At 33.6% G+C, this 24,412-nt stretch overlaps 1 protein-coding gene across 1 annotated transcript; it reads right to left on the bottom strand.

Annotated features, from left to right (window-relative positions):
• Nucleotides 1-15,928: 15,928 nt before the first annotated feature.
• LOC107801623 (putative tRNA-splicing endonuclease subunit sen54) lies at nucleotides 15,929-18,957 on the bottom strand. Its single transcript, XM_016624972.2, has 5 exons — nucleotides 18,765-18,957; nucleotides 17,770-17,919; nucleotides 17,535-17,666; nucleotides 16,491-16,886; nucleotides 15,929-16,158 (listed from the first exon to the last, which is right to left on the bottom strand). The coding sequence occupies exons 2-5, from the start codon at nucleotides 17,895-17,897 to the stop codon at nucleotides 16,020-16,022; spliced, it is 795 nt and encodes a 264-aa protein (XP_016480458.1). The 5' UTR covers nucleotides 17,898-17,919; nucleotides 18,765-18,957; the 3' UTR covers nucleotides 15,929-16,019.
• Nucleotides 18,958-24,412: the final 5,455 nt, after the last annotated feature.

A 24,412-nucleotide genomic window follows, 5' to 3' on the forward strand; every position in this document is an offset into this window, starting at 1 on the left:
TCTTGGATCGGATAAAAGGTTTTTGGTTAAAATAAGTTAGATGTAATATTCTCTATTTTTTGGCTTAAAAAAGCAAGCGCCACATCATTAAAAAGAGTTTGAATGTATCACTTTCTCACATGAATGATCTTTTGAGTAAAATAGCAAAACAATAAGTAATTTTTTATACAACAAAAAATGATATTTTGAGTCAAAGAACAATGATAAGTAGCAAGTTGCTTTTCTGATTTAAAACAAAGTAACTTATTCATCTACCTTCATTAGCTTAATGATTGTTTAAGCAATGAAGTCGCGCGTGGGAGTGAAGGAATTGGTAGGAGGAAGTAATGGATTTTCGACTATACTCCATTCTCTTTTTCCAAAAAATTTATTTTGTGTCTAATAAAATTGACACCAATGTCTTAAAAAACGTGGGCATAAGACGAGTCATTTTACATATACCTTAGCGAGGCATAAGCCTCGAGGCATGGGGTGTAAGCCCCACAGATATTTAATTTTTAATATTTTATATAATAATATAATTACAGTAAATATTATAAACATGTAAAATTATATATATATATATATATATATATATATATATATATATATATATGTGTGTGTGTGTGTGTGTGTGTGTGTGTGTGTGTGTGTGTGTGTGTGTGTGTGCACCTACGCACGCGCTTTATCCCCACAAAAAATTAGTCAAAATAATATATTATACGCTACTTACAAGCGCAAGTAACTTACCTGTAATTTGAACTTTGAACTTGCTGCTATGAAGAAAGAATGTAGTTCTCTTTGTATTTGTAAAAAAAATTGAATATTCGTTGCTTTTGGGAGATATTAACAGACTAGCGGACAAGAGAAAGAATTGGGAAAGACCATGAATTAGGGCTTCAATCAATAAAAAGGTCTTGACTTTTAAATTTAATACATTTCAGTTCCTTTTTAAAACTTTTGAGTAATTACAAGCTAACTTTTGAGAATTTAGGTATTATATGAAGGACTTATTCAACAAATTTTGTGTGTAATTTGAAAAAGTTTTCGGGGCTTACGCCTCACTATAAAAATGCACCTGAAACGCCCGGGCATACGCCCCAAATTGGTGGTCGTACGCCTCTTGAGACTTTCGCCCTACACCATGTCTCGGGACGTTTTTGGTGCGTCTAACCCCAGGGCTCGCCCCGAAACGCCTTTTAAAATACTGACTGACACTAATTGTGTGGAACTTTTTTCTTTGTCTTATAATTTATGGACCCAAAAATATAAAATATGAATCCATAAATTTATAAGATAAAAAGAGGTCCCAAACAATAATTGTGTAAGACACAACATAAAACTTTTCCCCTCTTTCCCATGGCCATGTAGGGCAATAATTACTGCTTATAATGATAGACCCCTACCCTCGGAAAAGTCAAAAAGCCACGAGGACTGCTTTCGGATACACTTACTAAATTTGGTTTTGACACCTAAAATAGAATCCATACATTTCTAATTATCAGATCAAAGGCCGTTATTAAAAAGGTTTCTGATACACTTTCCCAATTTAACTTTGTTACCATAAATAAAATTCATATGCTCATCACCTGCCCCTTTTCTGTTTCGTTGATGCTCATTGGTCCTTTTACCTCAAGTTCTTTTCAAGTTTAATTATTAGGCAAAAGGTCAAATATAATCTTTTCGAAAGTGGTCTAAGAATACCTCTCGTTATACTATTGAGTTATTTATACCCTTACAGTCATACTTTGGGTTCAAATATACCCCTCATTTAAACGGAGGGACACGTGTTATCGTCATATTGGTCAATTCTAAATATCTTCTAATTAATTAAAAAGAGCTATTACCCGTACCCGAAAAGTAATTTTTTAAAGTAATATTTTTTGTAAAAACTAGAAAAAACTGAAATTATTTTTACTAAAAATTAAAAAAAACAAAAATATTTTTTTTTTCAGTTTTTACAAAAATACTGCTTTAGAAAAAACTGAAATATTTTCTAAAACAATGTTTTTGTAAAATCTAAAAAACATAAGCTGAAAATCAATTTTCTAAAGCAAATATTTTTGTAAAAACTGAAAAAAACTGAATTTATTTTTACTAAAAACTGAAAAAAAACGAAAATATTTTTTTTCCAGTTTTTACAAAAAAACTGCTTTAAAAAAAGATGGAAAATATTTTCTAAAATAATATTTTTGTAAAAACTGAAAAAAAACTAAAAAGTAATTTTCTAAAGCAATATTTTTATAAAAACTGAAAAAACAAATATTATTCAAAATGATTTCAGTTTTTTCAAATTTTAATTGCTTTAGAAAATTGCTTTTCAGTTTTTTTTTTCAGTTTTTACAAAAATATTGTTTTAGAAAATATTTTTCAGTTTTTTTAAAGCAGTTTTTTGTAAATACTGGAAAAAAATATTTTCGTTTTTTCAGTTTTTAGTAAAAAATAATTTTAGTTTTTTTCAGTTTTTGCAAAAAAATAATTATTTTTCGGGTATGGGTAATGTGTCTTTTTAATTAATTAGGAGATATTTAGAATTGACCACCAGGACGATGACACGTGTCCTTCCGTTTAAATGAAGGGTATATTTGAACTCAAAGTATGACTGCAGGGGTATAGATAACCCAATAGTATAACGAGGGGTATTCTTAGACCATTTTCGAAAGTAGAGAGGTATACTTGGCCCTTTGCCGTTAATTATTTTACACTTAACCTAAAAGAATTTTATTACTCCGTACTTTATAATGTAATAGGTGAAATTAAGAACCTAAAAAATAAGAAATGCAACAATATGCTATAGAATAGCAAGTTTTATTACCATTCGAAAACTTTCATTGGTTTAAATCCTAAACTTCGAAGTAACAAGTAGGTAAGAAAAAGTTCATTTAGACCTAAGGGCTTGAAAAAGGTCATTATTCCCGGCGTACCATATTTGTTGTATTTTTGCAACGGCGCCCATTCGCTTCCAATTGATGCCTCATCCTTATATATATACTAGTGTATTAGTATGCGCTTCACGCGATTGTAAGCAAATTAATATAATTAAATATTAGTGTCATAGTTTTTTAAAAATAAATTCAAACTATACTATACAAACTTTTCATGATTCTATCATTTTTAGTGATTTTTCTAACATTCAATATAAAATTTTATCATCAGTAATAAACATATAGATAAATATGAAACAGTCCATTTGCGGGCATGGCAGCGAAATGGTTATGAAAAAGTATATATGAAAAAACCCATTTAAATCTGTATATGTAAACTTGAATAACAAAAAAATATAGAATAAAAAAAGAATAAAGAAATAGAACACAAAAAAGATCAAATCCGCCATTGTTAGGATCAAATATTCAAATATTCTTTAGGGGATTATCATTCCCATTCGCAAAAATGAAAAGTAATATTACATTCCCAACTATTAAAGGTTAATGGGGTTATTTGATATTTATGCTTAATCATTCAATCTCTAGTCATTTAAGGTAATTACATCATATTATTATGCAACTAAATGTAAAAGAACTACAAAATCAAATTTAATTACCTATAATTTAAACAAACATATGCAAAACCAAATATCAGATAAATATAAAAAGAGGACGGGAAATACACATGATCAGTGATGGTAAATGACAAACAAATTAATCCTACTTAAGAAGAAATCAGACGTAGGACAAAGAGGGAAAGGTGAGAATGAAAAGAGAGTTAGTTCTGGTGTTCAATAACATTTGAGAAAGCATAAAATAACTATTATTTTTCGTATTTACAAAAATAAAAGTACACAAGATCAAATATAAAAAGGAACACAAAACTGATAGTAACATATATATCAAGAAACCTAATGAATATATGAGAAAAATGATCTCTAAAACAACCACACCTCACTCACCTCAATGTCTATTAACTGGAGTCTCCTATATAAATTTTCAGTGCAGAGGAATAACAAGAAAAGGTAGAATCTATTAACCGTTATTCTTTTATTGAATAACTACCCTTTAATTGAAATTTAAGGCCTAGCATAACTTTTTTCGTACCGAGAAAGAAGAGGAAAGGACGCGACTTTTGCTTTTTAAAGAAGTGACTTACGGATTTTTTTAAAATAGCAAATATATAGGAAAAATAGGATTATTGTCAAAAAATTGGCAAAAAGGATAATTGAGTTCTTTGACCAAATTGATATGCCACGTCACTTGCTAAGTCTCTGCTTTACATATTTATATAGGTATGACAACACTAAACTGGCAGGATGAGAAAGAAAACTTAGAAAGTAGGAAGCTGTCTAATGTCTATGATGTTTGGTTGCTTGATTGTACACTTGCATATTAATCATATCTTACAGCTCTCAATGAAGTCATTTCAATTACCCTCCTCTATTATTATTAAGAGAATAAATATCCTTCTATCCCAAAAGCTAATTAAATAAGCACATTAATCTTACTTGATTAATTCAAATCAAACTTATACTTGCTACCTATTCTAATATATAAAACTTCTTTTATATTATCATTCGTAAAAGATTTATAGCCTGTTTGGCCAAACTTCTAAAATCAGATTATTTTGAGAAATATTTTTTTTTAAAAATGATTTTCTAAAAAGTACTTTTGGTGAGAAGCAGTTTGTGTTTTGCTAACTAATTTATAAAGCACTTTTGAGCAACAATTAGTGTTTGACCAAACTTTTAAAAAATATTTCTAAGTGTATTTTTCTCAAAAATATTTTTCAAAAAAATGCTTATGGGGATAAATCATTTTTTTTCTGCTTCTCAAAAATTACTTCTGCTTTTACTCAAAAGCACTTTTTTCCTTCAAAAAGCTTGGTCAAACACCTTAGCTTTGACAAAAAAAGCACGAGAAAAAAGCTTGGCCAAAAAGGCTATTACACATCCTAATTTATAGCTACGCCTCCCAAATGACCTACTCCTCTTTCTGATTTTACTTGCAATTATTGTTCTTCCTTGTTTCTTCGGACAGAATATACAAAGGGTTTTTACAAGTAGTTAAATGATATTGCTTGATTAATCTCATCATATTGGAACACTATGGGGAACTTGATGGATTATTATATGGAGCGGAAGCAATTTCGATATCAAAATCACATGTAATATAGATAACTAGTATATCGAAGTTTTACGGGTTACCTCTTGAAGCGTGAAAACAACTTTTCAGTCACGTGAACCTTCAGTTCCACTGCGTCACAATGGAATCTCCATCACCCGCACAATCACAATCTCCGAAGGTTCCACGGTCTTCTACTGTGTTACCCAAATAATATTCGAAAATAGTAATTTTTTGTGGGCGAAATTTCTAGGAAAACTTGGTTGAAATTTTCGGCCACCGTGTTCTTTTTCCTCTAGATAGAAAACTTTATGTATTTATAACACAAGTTTTAAGGGTTAAAATCTTTTTCCAAAACCGTTGGGTTTTCTTTTCCACTAGAAAAATGATTACTTTATTTCATATTATTTAGGCACAGCAGGGACCACATACTTTAATTAACAAGGCTTCCAATTATGAAATTAATTTTTAATTTTCGAAATTAATATCCACCATAATTAATTACGAATTATTCCACTCAAAATTCGTAATTACACTCTTTATTCAATTTCGAAATTCATCCATTAAATATTATTTTAACTCCCCATGTTAAGATTCAGATTCTAATCAATTAAATTAAACTAAACTACTGTAATTTAATTTATTGATTATTTTCTTTAGACTTTCACTTAACTTATTTCATGTGTCGAATACAAAATTCACAGGCCGGGTACGCATGAAAATTTATAAGCTTTCAGAAAGGTGTATCATCAATCTCTAAATCGAGACATGGATTTCATCAACTAATTATTATTTTGCCGATGTACATTATTATCAGTATCCAATTTACCAGACATATTGACCCACGAAAGAATCTCGCCTTTTAAAATATCAAAACAATAATAATATACACAACTAATAATAATTATATCAAGATTAAGAGTATAAGTATATTTAATGATTAGGGAGTTTATTTTATTAAGTCAGTATAAAATTCTTATCTCTACTTAGTCCGTTTAATACATACAAAATATACTAGCACATGAAATCATTCTCATAATCAAAATGAGGGAAAATATTTTTCAAAACTCTTTTTCAACCGTCTCCACCCTATTCTCCATTGCCACCAACCTTCTATGTGGAAAAAAGTATTTTTCTTTCATTTCAACAAAACAAGTACTTTCTTTTTATGATGTAAAAAACGTATTTTTTTTTCATTTCAACAAACTAAGTATTTTCTTTTCCTGAAATAAAAAAAATATTTTTTTCAAAAAAAAATGAGTATTTTCTTTTCATGATGTAGAAAAAATATTTTCTTTCATTTCAACAAAATGAGTACTTTCTTTTTATGATGTAGAAAAAGTATTTTCTTTCATTTCAACACACTAACTATTTTCTTTTCCTGGGATAGAAAAAGTATTTTTTTCCAAAAAATGAGTACTTTCTTTTTATGATGTAGAAAAAGTATTTCTCCCATTTTAACAAAAGGAGTACTTTCTTTTCATGTCGTAGAAAAAATATTTTCTTTCATTTCAACAAACTAATTTCTTTCCTGATGAAAATATTTTTTTTTTATTTTAACAAAACGAGTACTTTCTTTTCATGATGTAGAAAAAATATTTTTTTTCATTCAACAAAATGAGTAATTTTATTTCATGTTGCAGAAAAGATACTTTTTTTTAACCAAATAAAGTATTTTTTTTTTAGTTATCAAGCTTAAATTTTAACATTATTCCTGTGTAAAAAAGTAAAGTAGCACATTAGTTCCTTTGGATTTGTGTGAATTTTAAAAAGAATTAAATTCGTGAAGAAAATACAGTCCATGGTGGGGGGTTGGGGGGAGGAGTACAAGAAACATGGGGATTTTGGGGAAGGTGGGATGAGGAGAGTAGAATAAGAAATTATTTTTCTAAAAATATTTTATACTCTCTAACCAAATATTAGAAAATATTTTCCATCACTCGCCAACCAAACAAGGAAAAATAAGTAATAAAATCACTCATTTTCCAAGAAAATATTTTCTAATTCCATGAAAAATATTTTACTTCGTACCAAACACACGCTTAGTGTTTTTGAATTGCTTAATTTATAATTGTGTATTCGATTACAACAATGAGTTCTTCATGGAGGCGGATGGAGCATAAGTTTTATGGTTCAACTGAGTCTAGTATTTTTTACACAAAGCACAAGATAAATATATAAAAATCACTAAAATTTCAGTAAATATTAAAGTTAAACCCGTAATTTATTTGTCGGCTATTATATTTGGGGCGACTAAAAATATACATTTCTCAAATTTAAATATAAAATGAGTTAAGTGCAAAAATATTAAAAGTTTGATACCAAAATACTTTGTTTTTCTTGGATCATGATTGGGATTTGAGCAAGGATATTAATGGTCCTTCTGGTCAGGGTAAATAGTTGCCTCACCACAATCAATTCCTAATTTTAGAAGAGAAAATGCTCGAATTTGCTCCCAAACCATGAAATAGTCTGTGTTTTTTTTTTAAAAATAAGGTACCGAGACAGAGGTCTGGGAGGTGTTGTACTTCAAAAAAGTGTAGTGAGGGGGGCTATACCTTACCTCAATAACTTAATACAACATGGTGATTTCTATCACCCAAAAAAGAAGGCAGTAGGAGGTATACATTAAAAGTTCTCCCTACTGACAGTGCAATATATATACAAAATCAACTAATAAAAAAGTTACACTTATCATATTTTGTTCTAATACTAGGCATTTGCCATTTATCTAGAATAAAAGGGCCTTTGGCTTCTTTTGGTAGATGGTCGAAAGAGTGACAGATTAAACTTTGAGTGGAGATAGAGGCTAGTTTAGCAAAAGCATCAGCTACTTGGTTGCCCTCTCTGTAGCAATGTTGAACAGTCGCACTTGCATTATGAAAAACTTTTAAAATCCTCTCCACCACCATCTTTAACTTCATGTTCTTTGTTCCTCTTTGGTTGATCATGTTAACAATGACTGTTGAGTCAAGTTCGAGAGCAAAATTAGTGAAACCTAATTGGTTGCACCATTTCCCTCCAAACTTAGCGGCTAAGGCTTCTGCCATATTATTGCTATCACAAATAACAGGCATAGAAAAGTCTATGATACAGTCACCATTACCATCTTTGATTATGCCTCCTATGCCAGATTTCCCACTTTCCTTTATGTAACTACCATCAGTGTTAACTTTGATAGTGCCATATAAAGGAAGTTGCCATTGAACTTGCTTCCAGGTTTGAATAGGTCTTAGCTTTTCTATCCTGCTACATAAAGTAGGCCATTGAGAAGAGGCCTCTCCATTAAGCATTAGCTTAGTAATGGTGGATTCGATAGTCCATATTATTTGATATTTCATGAAGTTGAATTGAAACTTCTTCTACATGCCATATCTATAAGAACTTCTCTGTTTTCAAATTTCCTAGCATATGACAGTTGGTGCGACTTGGAGACTCAAGGCATGAACTCTGTTGTTAGATTTCTCTTCCCACCACCTTTTGAAGGTTGCAGGAACAGGGGCCTTTTGATGCCTAATTCCCAGCGGGTTGCCAATTGCATTCCAAATAAATATCGCTGCTTCACTTTCAACGAACACATGTTGCATAGTCTCCACTTGTGGTACACTACAACAAGAGCATCTAGACGTGATATTAGTACCAAACCTACCAATCATGTCATCAAATAGCAATTTTATTTTAAACAATCTCCAAGTTAGGAAAGACATTTTAAAAGGAATAGAGTGATGCCAAACCTTCTTTAAGAAATCATTTTTTTGCTTTTTTTATCTAATAAGGTGCCAAGCAGATTTATTAGCAAATAGACCATCATCAGAAATATTCCAAACAGGGAAGTAATCCTCCATATAATTACCTATATCAATATTTATAATGTAATCAGTAATATGTGAAGGTAGAACCTGGTTTAAGCTGTTGATGTCCCATTACCCATTGTGAAATAAGCTATTTACTTGAGTTTTTGCATACTTCCTGGTACTTCGAGACAGGTGTGCTAGAGGACCTTTTCCAATCCAGTTATCCCACCAAAAGCTGGAGGAACCATTTTAAATTTTTCGATTAATGTGCATTTCAGCTTTACTCCTAGTCTTCAATAGGTTCTTCCAGTTGTGAGAATCTGAGGAGTTAAGGACTTTACTCATAGGATGAGATCTCTTACAATATTTGGCTTTGAGGAAGGTGCCCCATAAAGATTGTTACGTTCTAAACCTCCACCATCTTTTGATACTAAATGTTTCAATCACATCTTACGTCTTCCTTATACCAATGCCACCTTCATCTTTGGGAAAGCACATGGTGTGCCAAGAACTCCAGTGGTATTTGTTCTTACCATTCGTAGATCCCCAGAAAAAATTAGCAAAATACTTTTCCATAAGATTAACAGTACCTTTGGGGGGGGGGGGGTTCATAGCCGACAGAATATATGTGGGAAGAGATTGTAGAATATGCTTGATAAGAGTGATTTTTTCCCCTGGAGATAGAATCTTGCCTTGCCATACATTGAGCCTTTTGACACATGCCATCAAATAAACAAGTGTTCTTCTTCCCATGGTAGATAGGGTATCCCAGGTAAGTGAAAGGAAACTTTTTATCTATGAAACCAGAAGCTTGTCTAATTCTATTAATCCTAGAGGCAGAGGTGTTAGGAGAAGTAATGAAGAAACTATTGTCGTTATTGACCTTTTTCCCAGAAGTCTTTTCATACCTCTTGATATGTTTCTTAATAAGATTAATAGACTGCTTGTTTCCTCTATAGAAAATGACAATGTCATCTGCATAGGCTAAATGGTTGATATTGGGTCCTCTGTTATCCATGCTAAATGGAGTGAAGTTTTCATATTCAAATAGCTTATTCAGAGATCTGGACAAGACTTCAGCACCAATGATGAATAAGGAAGGGGACAAAGGATCCCCCTGCTTAAGACCATGGGAAGAAGTAAAGAAACCTTTTCTAGTACCATTGATAATAATAGAATACCAGACTTCGGTGATCAAGCCCCAAATGATGTCAATCCATTCCTCTGAGAATCCAAATTTCCTCATAACAGACATAAGAAAATTCCATGACATTTTGTCATAGGCTTTCTCCATATCTAGTTTGATAATGAAGTTACCACCACAATTCCTATGGTTGATATTCTGAGTGATCTCTTGCGCAAGAAGAATGTTTTCAGTAATAGATCTTCCTTTGACAAAACCACTTTGATTCTCTGAGATGAGCTTGTGAAGCATAGGGTTAAGTCTTCTTGATAGAATTTTAGAAATGATCTTGCCAATGAAGTTGCTTAAACTGATAAGTCTAAGCTCAGAGAAGTTGGTAGGAGACTCCACTTTAGGAATCAGGACAAGGAAGGTATGTGAGAAGAATTTGGTAAGCCTCTTCCCATTGAACACCTCTTGAACAAAATCAGTGATATCATTTTTGATAATATCCCGGCACTTATGGAAAAAAGTACTATTGAAACCATCAGGACCTGCTGCACTTGTAGCTCCCATATCAAATACTGCATCTCTGATTTCTTTAGTATTAGGAATAGCAATGAGAGATCTATTGTCCTCATCAGTGATTCTATAGGGAATGCAATCAAGAATGCCACTATCTCTGAATTGGTGATGAATGTCGAATCTCTTTTGGAAGTGGTGAATGGAAGCTTTTGCAATGTTGCCATAACCATCCACCCATCTGTCTCTATGATCTTTGATCCTGTGAAGTTGGAGTTTTCTTCTTCTTTCCCTGATTAAGCTGTGAAAGTACTTGGCATTGGAATCACCTTCTTCAAACCACTTGGAGTTAGCTTTCTGTTTCAGAATAGGATCTTGCATGGAGATCCATCTAATGTATTCTGCTTGCCCTTTGTTCAGTTGTTTTCTAGAGGAATCAATGTTGTTGTTCAAATCTAACTCCTTTAGTTCTTGCATTTTGGCTTCCCAAAGTTTAACATGTTCAAACACATTGCCAACTTCTTCTTTAGACCATTGAGTGAGTCTTTTGCTGAGCATCTTTAGTTTCTGTTGTAGTTTCCACAAGGCATTCCCAGATATGTTAGTAGCCCATACTTCTTCAACCAGATTCATGAAGGTAGGCTGCTCAGTCGAGGAATCTGAAGTACTTTATGTCATATTATTTCTGTTATGACAACTAAGCAACAAGGATCTATGGTCGGACCCAATTCTTGGTAGATGCTTGACAGTGTTATTTTGAAGGAGTTGGCACCATAGATCATTTGCAAAAATTCTATCAAGTCTCTTCCAAATCCTTTTTCTAAGATCCCAGTTGTTACACCAAGTGAATTTAGGTCCAATATAACCCAAATCCTTAACCTCACAATTGTCCATGCAAGAGCTGAAATCCAAGATTTAGTACATTCTATGAGGTCGACCCCCATGTTTCTCATCCGGATCAAGAATAACATTGAAGTCTCCTCCAATGCACCATGGCCCATCAATCACCATATGAGTACCTTCTAAACTACTCCAAAGGTCTTTTCTTTCATTTGCATTGCATTTAGCATAGACAACTGTAATGAACATATTAGAGTTTTTTACCCCATTCGGCATTTTGATAGTGATTTTTTTATCATCGACACTAATCACACTGGTTTGATTGTTTCCTGACCACATGAGCCAGATTTGCCCATTGGTGTTAGAGATACAGTGTCAAAACTTGAGATATTTCATGTATTTATCAATCTTATTCATGCTAACAAAAGGTTCTATAATTGCTATGAACTCCACTTTGTTGATGTTGATAAGTTTTTTAAGCCTAGGCATGGCTTTCTTGGTATTCACTCCTCTAATATTCCAGAAAATTGCATTAATCATGGAAACATTGGAGGGGAGATCAGTTTGAGCTACCTCCTTGAGATGTATTGGCATTGCTTTTTTTCTTCTTTTCTTTCTTTTTGTTTTGATTTCTTCTCTTGATCACAGGTGAGAAATCATTCCCATCCTCTTTGTCATGCCTAGTTTGTAATTGATCTTCAGGAATCATAACAGTGACTCTGTTGGGAGAAATTACTTCAAATTGTTGTTGTGTTTCTCTCCTAATTGGAGCTACTTCTGTGTGATCTTCATGTTCTTCAGGAATCAAGTTGACTGCCAGGTTAATTCCTGGTAGATTTTTAATGTCTGAAGGGACACTAGTTGATTCATTGATATACATCTGCCAGTGAGGGACTTTGTCTTTTTTAGTGGCCTCAATATTGCTTGATTCTTGCACTGCTTCTTTAGTCTCATTTTGTCTTACATTCTTGGTCATATTGGTACTTCCCTCATCTCCATTTTGTACCTTACCATCACTTCTGCTAACATCTACATGAGTATTCATGTGAGAGTTATTTTCTTATTGCTCCTTCATAGCTGCTTCTATAGCTCCCTTGTTTTTGGAATTAGTTGAGATCTTGACATGTTTAAAGGTCACCTTGGACTTCTTTTTAAGAACTTTCTTTTGTCTCCTAGCCTAGACTTTTTTGGTTGTTCTACCCCTGATGCTTTGCATCCTTTCCTGATTTTCAGCTCTGTTCTCATCACTTGGTTATTCTTCATTGTTGATCTTATTGATGCTCTCATTCTTATTGTTAAGCTCTACATTGTGTCCCTGTTTCCTCTGGGAGTGTTGTTCTAGTTTTATTCTACTGCCTTCCCCTGTTACTGCTGCTATGTTCTCTTTTTTTTGCCCATCTTCTTTGATTTCAAGATTCACCTCCTTGTCTTGTTTTGCTTCCTGCTCTTTCTTTTCCATTTCTCTTTTCCTTTCCAAAACTGTATAGTTCATAATGTTATGCCCAAGCTTCCTACAGTGTTTACAATACTTTGGGACACCCTCATATTCAAATTTTTGAACAAAGCCTTTTTTAGGAGCATCGTCATAAACTTGACCAACATAAACAGAATCTGGTTGTTGTTTTAGTAAGTCGATTTCAATTCTTACCTTAGCCATGTGAGGTCTGGTCTTTCCTCTCGTTGCCAAGTCCATTTTCAGTAGAGTCCCAACAGCACTGACCATCTGTTTGACATACTGCCATGTGTGCATATGAAAAGGTAGTTCCGATAGCAGTACCCATACCGGTGCCACTGGTAGATCCTCTTCAGGCTTGAAGTCCGGAGACTACCTTTGTAACCACATTTGTTGTCCCTCAATTTCGACAACCCTCTTGTACCAGACAAAATTGAAGTTTACTTCGTTGGTGAAATCCAAGAAAACGTTGTAGTTAACATAAACCCCAATCTTGACCGAGCCTTTAATAGAGATTAGTTCTTTAAATTTTGACCTAATTCGGTCAATTTGGGGCCTAGGTTTGAGAAATCTGCCCACTATTGTGAGCCTACACTCATCTGCCATGATTCCATAATAATCCGACGCCTTGAAGAGTACCGCCGGCATTCCATTGTGTGTGATGTGTGTTGCTATGACAGATTCTCTTGCATGTTGATTTGGGACTGCTGGGAATTGTTTGGAAGTGGAAACCTTGGTTGCATAAGACAATTTTTCATCAGTAGATTCAGTGCTCTGTTTGATTGGAGGGTTGAGATTGGATTGGCCATCCAGACGAGCCGGCGGGACGCCGTCCGGTGGATCCATGAGGAAGGAGCGTGAGGGGACTCGCTTATGAAAGAGCCGTTATAAATGGTCTGTGTTTATTCTTTGTTAATAGTTGGGGTCAAAACTAGCCTGTTGTCACCAAACTAGTATGCATTTGCCTTTTTCCACTAGACTAGATACAGAAAACGATTAGTACCACAAACTGTCATGTGTGCAACACGTGTCTTAAAATTATAACGACAAGAACTGATTTCAATGGAGATATGACCATTTCACATAGGTCAGAGATATATTTGGATTTAGAAAGAAAAAAAAAAAAAAGAAGAAGAAGAGAAAACATATTAATGTGGATCTTATCTTTCTCCTTTTTTTCTTTTGGCATCAATTTCTTTTAGTTGGGCTACTGAGCTGTTTAATGGTAACGGTAGCTAACAATTGAAACCCTACTAAAGGACAACTAGATAGTTGGTCAAATCTTTTAGTGGTATGAGTTGTAGTTTATTAAAGAGTTCATTGAGCAGTTTATGAATTGCAAAGATGTGGAAAGTATTGATTTTAATATATTTTCCATAAGTTGCACGTGTTTGTTTAAAAAAAAAAAAATGCAACAAAAAAATTCTAAGCGACTTCTTTCGATCTGCCTAATTTTTTATAGATCAATTTTTGTGCTGGTGGAGCCGGTATTCAGTGGAATAATCGAGTTATGTTGGATTGGAAAATTAAGAATTGTTGCTTCCTAGTACTCTCTAATGGATTTAGGAGAGTTTCAGTCAACAAATTTGGAACATACCAAGTAGTATAAAACAATTCTGTCGTCACTAATCAATGTGATCCACGATCAACTAGGGGCAAAGCCAAAAATTTCAACGTGTTAAAGATTTATTATATATGTAGTAAAAGTAATTTTTGACCTATATATACGTTATAATTTTCTATGTACACGGTATAATTTTCCGACGATTGACCATCCGTCTATATGGCTCCCAACACTGCGATGTGCGATCAACTAGAATCATATTGTCTAACATAATTCTTCAGCCCACTGCTGCACTTGATGCTTGGCAAAGTCATTTTAACATCAATCTACTACTATTTCAATATTAAATGCTTCACTTTGAAAATGTTGAAAAAGGGTAACCTGTCAATTCATGGTTGATGGCTAATAAAGACGAGTATGTGGATGCCCAATCCTATCCCATGGTAATCCCAATCAATCTATCTGTTTTTGTCCCTACACAGCTATGCTCTTACGTTGGACCAACTCGAAGCCTAGTTGTTTGATTGTTTCCTGTCGCAAAGGATAAAATAGGCTGCGTAAGAAGAAGGACAAGGGTGTGGTTTCATTTGGAGTTATAACTTTGATACGAATAAGTATAAAAGAATTTTTACACTATTAAATCTCTTTCGACAAAATCTCTAGAGTGTATCTGCCAATATAACATGTTCCATAAGTCTGCAGCCACTGAGCGATGTAGGAATAAGCTACTTCTGAGCATTGATGGCACATATAACACTTGTTCCCAAGCTGAATGCCCCACTTTTTTGAAAGCTTAAATCGGTTTTATCTTTCACAATTAGCAGAACTGAACTCCACGTAAGGTTCATCCTTGTATCTTGTGGCCGGATTTAGAGTTACATGTTTGGGCTAGCTACTCCACCGAGTACTTGCTATCTCCCACCAGCATAGATACCGTTTAACTTTGCAAGAAAGTTGTCTATGTGGAGCAGCATGATTGTCTTAGCAAATCTTGCTACTCTTAATATCACCAAAAAGACATGAACAAGAATGAATTGGGCAGTCAATGGAGATGGAATTCATCCATGGAAAGCATAACCATGGTGTCTCAGTATTAGCCTGGCCAATGCATCCTGAGTAGTCATAATTGTAACCTCACTGATAATAGATATTTTAAAAGTTGGCAGCCAGGTAAAGACCAAACAAAATCAATGGAATTAGTTTCCTCACCCATCAATTGATAAAACTGTCAAGTGTGAACAAAGGAGCTAAGAAAATATAGAGAAACTGGGTAGAGCAGTCCAGCAGTCTAGGGATACAAGTGTTTCTATTCTGGCAAAGAGCTAATACCTTTATTTTTTAAATGGACTTTTTATTTTTTATTTTTTGAAATGGAAGAACTAAATACCTTCATTGCTCACCTTAACATATAGATCACTTTCAACTAGAGTTTCATCGTTGTAACACGTATGGTAGACAATAGCAATTATCAACCTTGAGCTTTTCCAACATTGAGGAAAAAGATGATAAGATCATAGGACTTACTATAAGCAAAGGAGACAAGGTCCACCTTCATTAGTCAAACATGTGTCGTCTAAATAATGTTTTGCAATTACACAATGGTGAAACATCAATTCACAAACTTAATAAATTTATAATTGTACCATAGCACTTCTCAGCACATCACAAGATTTGCATTCGTTACTCGAATGGATCATGGAAGGATAGGAAGCTCAACTTTGTTGAATGAAAAAAAGCTCACACGCCCATGCTCAACCAGACAAAATTTCAAAGGAATACCATGAGAATGGCCCTCAAGATCTTCAATCTCCTCTTTGGAAGGTGGATACTCGCTACACAAAGAAAAATACACCACTCAAAATAAAGCTATTGCGACAGTTAATGTGGATCAACAAAGTCCGACAAAAGAGTGAAGGAAATTAGATAGGTCAAGAGTGAGGGATACAGTGGAAAATATTAAAACAACTAAATTTTCCAGATTCCCATCCAATCCGCTGATCCATCTTACTCTTAAAGATTCAGCAATGCTTAACCCATAGAATTGCCAGACTAGTTTTTCAAGCCCCTATGCTCAGCTAAATAATACTGGGAAGCAAAGATTCAGCAAATTTTAATAGGCACTAGGCACCATTATATAGTGAACCGCATTAACAAGGTACAATACCTAGCAAGACAAAGTACAAAGCAGGGATCACCAGGAGCAGACTTTCTGAATCTGCTATTAGGAGGGTAAACGTCAAAAGCGAGTCTCAATCCACCAATTTGCATATTACTGAACATTTCACTGATGAGAACATTGTTTCTTGATTCTTCATCTCCACTTTGAGCAGTCTCTGGCGGGTCTTGGCTAATAACACAGTTTACTTTTGACCTTCTCACTGACCAAGGAATACCATGACGGCAGACTATATAACCAAGGGATTTCAAGTGCTTATATGCTTCAAAATATTCCAAGGAACATCCACTTTTTCCTTCTGCAACCTTGTTGTATATGTGTTCCAAAGAAAGGGGTGTGTCATCATTGCTAAAGAGATGTAGAGCTCCAATTTCGGCAAGATATCTACATGACAAAACCAGTATCATTCTTTAAACACTGAACATTGCAGAAGATAATTCTGAAATGAAACATAAATTTTTCATATTCAATTTATAATACAACTATAGTTGTAAAACGACAAAACTCACCTTTAGTAGAATACTCTGTTATCTGTCTTTTTATGTACTTTATCAATTCGCTTTTACTCTCTTTCTCCATCAAGACTACTATTTCTATAATGTTGAAGCAGTAGACAAATGTGCAACTAAAGTACACAAGCATAACTTAGAGGGGTAATGAAACTAACACTTAAAGAGTATGAGAAATCTCTATACCAAAATTGGCCTCCAGATCCAATGATGAGGAAAGATAACAGAAAACGTATGCCAACCGAACTATACAATTTTCAAATTTTGCAGCCTATAAAAACAAGAGAAATAATACCTTTTTCGAGGTTCATTAAGATACTAAAGAACAGTACTTTCTTGCTTTTTTATCTCGGCCAAACAGATCTGATATTTGAATTCTGACCAAATACGCTGAAAAAACACCGTATTTGTCCCCGGTCCTTAACTTCTCATGGTCTATTCTCAATTATGCATGTACTCAAAGTCAATAGCTTTTAACTCTACAACTACAGGAGATAACAAAAAAAGAATTTTCATCACCTACAAAATCTCTTCAATGAAGCAATATATCTTGCCGTTACGAACTATCCCAGTAGTTGTCCACAATCCACCCTTCCTCTCCACGACCTCAGCCATTCCTAACTGGTCAAGCCACCATGATCTTGAAATATCTTTCCTGAAGAAAAGGATGCACATTCACATTCCTTATTCAAATTTATTTCATTATGAAGATAAAACTTCCAAACATAAGAGCATGCTTCTATATCATGAGATGAAACCTGAACTGCAACTTGGGTATATCAGTGGATGCATATGCACAGCAATGTTCATCATCATCAAGATCCTCTCCATAGCCTTCAGAATCACTTGTTCCTTCTGAAAAACTTGCCCACTTAGCAGTTTCCATATATGGAATTAATTGCAAATCCCTACAGCACAAGTAACAGTCGTCCTAGCAAGTAGAGACACTAGCAATTGATTATTTAAAAAGGTGGAGAAACTAATTTTTATTTAATACATTATTACTATGTAAATAAATCCAGTAATCTCATCAAAATAGCGAGTAAATGTTATACTATGTGGTATAGTATAGTTGATGATTCTGTATATTCTCTAAGCAATTAAAAGTTATTTACTTTAACAAGAGATTACGGAATTCGAAATGAAGTAAAATATTTAAAAATCTTTAAGCAAAATAAAAAATAGACAAAAATGTAACACAAATAATAAACTTTAATTAACCATAAAGAGAATGAGAGCTTATAAATTAAACTAAACTAACACGAATAATAAAAGAACAGAGTTTAAATATTAAACTAACAATTTCAATATGAAATAATTAAACAATTCCAATAAACTTCTCACACCCCACAAAACCTGGAGATATTTTGGGCTTGGTTAGTTTTTTGACTTTTTGGTTGATGAAATTATCAACAAAAAAAACGAACTTGTTTGCCTCTGAGATGTTTTTGGGATCTCACTTCTCTATGTTGCTGCTGTTATTCATTAACAATTTCAATTTTAAAACATAATAAAAATATTAAAAAAAACAAACGAACAATAAAGAAAAAGAAAAATTAAAAAGTAAAAGAGAGCTATAACGTTTAATTCACGGTTCTAATGTTGGGAATTTGCAGCTACCCTGCCTATGCACAGAGTACCTGCCTAGTTTTCTATCAGTATATTGGGAATGTTGGGAGCCTTTTCTTAATCCCTTTGTATTTCCCTCATACTGTTCATTCAGCTCTATAAGAGAGAGAGAAAGAGAAGTGACCTTTTTGCGGCGGTGGGCGGTGCGGTAGCGAGGGACGGTGGAGACAAGGACTGAGAGCAGAGAAAGGAAGGAGAATGAGAGACCAATTGATTTCTTACAGATTGTTGTATTCTGGTTCTAACTTCTAAGAAAGGAGAAGTGTTCAAATACCCTATTTTAATGTCTATCCAGTTTATAATAAGTACTAGTGCCCAACTTAAACAGCCTATATAGTTTCATTATTCATTGTGTTACTTCTGATTCTCAATGTAACATTTGGACTTTCTCTTCCTAGAGGTCTCACTAATTTTTCAAATTCTTTGTCATGATTTTTTGTAAGTACTTAAGAGAAATATAAAAAATACTACTGTTGTAAATAAAAGTACAGTGACAATATCCATAAGGACCCAAAAGCAAAGGGCAGAAAGTTCTTTATCCTTTGACTTTTAAATTTTAGTTTTCAACATAATATAAGTTTGTCAAAAAGTAGATCGAGCTAAATCATTAAAAACGAAAGACACTGTCCATAAAGTGCAAGCCCGGTTGATCTGCACTGAGTTAAAAGGAGTATCCATGAAAATGTTCATGATCATTTTTATTTCAATAATGAGTTGATAAGAGTACTGCTGAAGCAGAATCAAGTGAAACTTTATAAGAATATTAGTAGATGAATAGCATAATTGACAAGTATTGATAATGAATGAGGAGCATACCAATTTACATTTGATAACTTAAGTGAACTTGATAAAACTATATCTCAAGAAGACTGCCCAAAATTAAGTACATGCCACTTTTATTAAAATTTTCAGATGTAAGCCATTTTTTCTCAGAAAAAGCATGTAATTGTATCTCGTAAAGAACTTGTAGTATAGAGAGCATATACTAACAGGAAAACTCTATCAAGATGAGAAGACTATCCATAAGTACGTTAGTCAACATGCTCAAAGACCTTTTTTTCTAAATCAAGTTACAATCAGAGGACTCTTAGTTAGGTCTCTTAGTTTACTGAAAGATTATACTTTTAACTCCTTTGTTTCACCTTTGAACTTTCCTTCTTATTTGTACAAGACCTTTTTAGTTCGCGAGTTTGTATTTGTGTCAAAGGAATAAGCTTTACTAATCGAAATTTTTCAATGCAGTCAAATTCATCCATAACTTGCATTAATCATGTGACTTATCAAAAACTCTTATTATGTGTCAAAACAACAGCAACAAACGATTATATCAAGAAAGAAGAAAAGGGTACCTCTTCAACAAATGATACTATCTGTAGTGGTCAAATATATGTCGGTTCCTCTAACCTATGTGTATCAACCACTTTAGCGAGGCAGAACAATAAGTTAACAATTTGCGGAAGAAATAAATCATAGATAGTTACTCACCAAGACGTGTAAAGATAACAAGTTATTTGTCAGAAGAAGAGCAATTGTATCAATGCTTGCAACCTGCAGTGCCGCAAACAAGAATAAACGTAAGCGTCAATGTGATTGGCATAGTGAATTTTAGGAGTGAAAACTATAACAGCGGCAACTCAAAAAACTGTTGTCCTACATTCAACCCCTCGGCTCTACGGTTCTTGCTGCCTTGTGGGATTGTTCTTGAATGTGGGGCAGCACTGAGGCACCAAAGAGGCACAAGGGGAATTTCAGCGTATATTGGGTTTCAACATCTAAAACTGTGTTACTAGTAATCAGCTAACTAATGGAGTAACTACAAAGTATCCTACATAACTGCTATATTTTCTTACGCAGAACATTTATTTGCCAAATGAAAACATCAAGACCATTTAACAATTGTCATCTAATATTTTTATACAATACAAATGGAAAGAATGTGGGTAAAAAATAACATCTTCTGTATCTTATGCCATAGTTTAATGTCTAGCAAGCTGCAACAGTATCTGAAAATAAAAATACCATCTAAGTTTATTTATGGCCACTAAGAAACCACTAAGCTTGGAAAGTAGGTAAGGAACCCAAATTCGATGTTTCGAAATTTTGCTCTGCAATAATAGCTGACACAATATTTTTTGCAGTCCTGCAAGTAGCCTATTTATACAAAATAGTTTACACAAGCTAGCTACCTAAAATACTATGAGAAGAAAATTCAGAACACTGTTAAGAAATGGAGAGTATGTTGTCCAGATAAGGCCACATGTGCTCAAGAAATTTATTGAGCCAGTCCAGCTTCAACAACATATAAAGAAAATAATTATATATACATAACTAAGCAACTCTAAAGATGCAGGTTAACCATGTAACTGAATACATACACGGTTATCCGGACAGTAAACCCAAACATGAATTTCAGAAAGTAATTGCTGCAAGCTTTGAGAATCTTGCTCGGCCAATGGATGAATAACAGGTCCTAATATAGTAAATGAAACCTATTGTAGTTGTTTTCAAAGGTGCTGATTGTGTAAAAGTAAAAAACGGTATCTCTTCCAATGATAAAAGTGCAGAAGTGAGACATATGAAATATATCAATGAGCAAGAAGGAGACATAAGTTGAACATGAGCAAAGGCCTACTGTTTCAACAACATGGCTTATAACTGACATATATTAAAGTACTCAACATTTCATACCTTTAAGATAGTAATTAGAAAAAGTAGTTTGGTCCTGAGTGTTTATTTCAATTTGAGCAATTCATAGAAACTCTTGTTTATACCCAACCACAAGGGATAACTAAACAACTCAGATTATCCAAATCTTTACTTTGGGACAAATAATGAAAAAAAATAAAGCTCTATAATTTACAGGCTACACATTAAAGATTACAGTCTGATTATCAATTTTTTGAAGCTCAGCGAAGTCAAACTTATAAACCTTCAAACAATAGAGCCGTAGTAAAAGATCCAACACGATAGATCAGCAAACTAACTTTTTTAAACTATTCTTACCTTGAAAGAGCAAAACGGAGCAACGAAGAACGTCACCGAAGCCATTAAGATGAACAAACTGTTTTGATCTTCATGCTCTTTGTTTCATAGAAACCCAGCGATTGAATCATGAAAAAATACCTAAAAAGAACTTTCAAAACCAATGGGCTTGAGTTTTATACCATGCAAAGGATTATATGTTATTGGCACCCACTAAAACCAAACCAATAACAAAAAGAATAAGTTTTAGTCAAGATAAAAAGGAACCATCAAATAGAGTGCCTATTTCATGACCTACTGCTTCTGGAATATATGAAAAAAATCAAAAACTTTAGCTGAATAAGAAGAACTACAAGATTTATTCATGTTAGGTTCCTATAACCATAAGTATGTATAGCTGCAATTAAACAAACTGCAAGATGACATTGAAGTGGGTAAGCAGACATGTCCAATTGGTCCACTCTACTTTCAATTGCCACAGTCGTTCTTCAAGTAAGGAAAATTTAAGTTTATGTCCTTGTCTTCATTATAGGATGTGGAAAGGCATTCAAGAAGGAAAATTGTGGAGGGCTAACTACCAGAGATACAAAGTTCTATACTACAGGATTATTGTATCCTTAGACATATGACAGCCAACTTTAACCCAAACTTTATTCATATACCAAGGCGAAACTTTGTCAAGTTCGCAGTTTCGAGAAGTAACAATCCAAAGAGTATTGGCATGTGAAAATTAATAATGTGCGTAAATTTATAATCGGATCTCCAAAGCTAACACAATGGACACTACCTTTTTGCAACTAAGAACATTTTTTGAATGATCTAGGACATGCCTTTGTCACTTTTGAATATTGTTGCTTCATTACAATTTTGTACTGGCATCTCTAAAGCGTTAAAAGAAGTACAGAAACACTTAACCGCAATTTGATTGCCAAAATAATGAAAGTATAATTTCTTAATATATTGTTCTTGCCTAATATTTTCTCGGGGCAGCTTTTTCTTTTCGATTGGGCTGTAATATTTTACCATTTTGTCAGCCTTAGCCAATATTAAAGTAACAAACACAGCATAGCAGGGGGAAAAACTTTTTAAACCCATGCAATTACCTTGAAAGAGCAAAAGCGTAGTTGGCGGATGAAGAACTCTACCAATGATGCGAGAAGATAACCAAATCGCTATGTTATTCAAAGAAATCCAGTAACAGATGTAAACTTCGATTAAGAATCTCAATAAAAGTCAAAATTTAAATTTTGGCGAAAAGTAGTGCGACAATCAAAGAGAAGAAAGTAGCAAAACCCAAAGAAAAACGGAGAGGAAACAGAGCAAATCAAAGGGATTTACTTTGGTAGAAGAAAGCGAAGAACTGTGCGTTAAAAACTTAGGAGAGAGAAATTGTTCTTCAAACTAATGACCTACTGAGTCTACTTTTGATACGTCAAATGACCAAACTGCCCTCGTCATAACGGAGAGCTCTAACTTTAGCTTGCGTGCGTGTATCAATAAAATAATATATAAATATAAAATAATATGAATTATTGTGTAATATTGATGTCAGTATATAAATATAAAATAATATGACTACGTTAGTGTTTAGATATCTTGTCAAACGTAAAATCTTTTAACCCAAAGTATTAACCAACATAATCTTTTATCCTAAAAAAAATGAATTGGATGGTGAAAATAATAAGACTTAAGCGGAAAATAATTATTCCAAAATCCTATAAAAGCATCAAAAACAAAAGTAACAACAAACTAAATCAAGAAAAAACTTCCAAATGTTACAATAATATTCTATAAAACAAAAACAAAAAAGATTAAGGGAGTTACATCCTAAGGCGTAACTCATATCTCGTTTGGTGAGGAATAAAATAAATAATAAGTTATCTCGATATACTTTGTTGTGTTAGTTTTAAAAGATCCAAAAACTTCTAAGATATAGAATCGGCAACCTAAAACTTGGAGAAAGAAAATACAAAGGTTAAAAACCGGTTAGTCCTTCATACGAACTGGTTTAAATGGTAATACATTGGATCGGAGAAGCGTCTTCATAGTATCAGGTTGAGGTCCGAAGTCAAGTCACCAAGCTTCGAACCCGAAGGACCGATCAATGTCGAGCTCGATGTCATTATCGAGCTCAAATCCAAGTCAAACTATGATGCAAAATAAAGTTATCAAGCTTATGAGGCAGAGACCGACCAACACTGACCCCGAATCAATACAAGGATCCGAGTCAGAATCGAGCTCGAGTCAAGATCGAGAGCTCGAATCAATATCGAGCTGATAGACAAGAGCCGTTGCAATCCCACTAGAGGAGAGAATCCTGACAGGAATTATGAAAAAGATGATTTATCATGGGTCTCCCACTATGTATTTTTAATTATATCTAAAGTAAGATCCCTCTATTATAAAGGGGATGGTTATTATTTCTGTAAGGACCAAGTTTTTGCATACATTGTAACTGAGATATCATACACTCCGCCATTGAAGAGTTATCTTTTTTTAGCTTCATCAATAGATTCATCTTGCTTAATCTATAAATCACCTTTTTCTCAATTTTGCTTATTTTTCATTCTATATAGTCAACACTTGATATTTCTATTCATTCTTACGATTCGTGTCAAGTTATACCACATACCCTTAGAACTACGTACAAATTTAACTCAATCCATTTTTTCGGTAAACAGTTTGGCGCCCACCGTGGGGCTAAAGATAACAATGGTTATTTGATACGAATCTGCAAAAACACGCCATTTTTTGCTTGTTTTCGGAAGTGTCTTTGATTTCAGATTAGCA

This window comes from Nicotiana tabacum, chromosome 15 (genome assembly GCF_000715075.1).
Source record: "Nicotiana tabacum cultivar K326 chromosome 15, ASM71507v2, whole genome shotgun sequence".
NCBI lineage: Eukaryota > Viridiplantae > Streptophyta > Magnoliopsida > Solanales > Solanaceae > Nicotiana > Nicotiana tabacum.

What these genes read in the sequence shown, in the direction of transcription:
- LOC107801623 (XM_016624972.2), bottom strand. Translation starts at nt 17,897, where the DNA reads ATGGAAACTGCTAAGTGGGCAAGTTTTTCAGAAGGAACAAGTGATTCT. An exon ending in TGCTTCATTGAAGAGATTTT is followed by an intron (nt 16,887 to 17,534) that starts GTAGGTGATGAA and finishes TTTGTCATGTAG; the next exon opens with ATATCTTGCCGAAATTGGAG. An exon ending in TTTGTACTTTGTCTTGCTAG is followed by an intron (nt 16,159 to 16,490) that starts GTATTGTACCTT and finishes TTCTTTGTGTAG; the next exon opens with CGAGTATCCACCTTCCAAAG.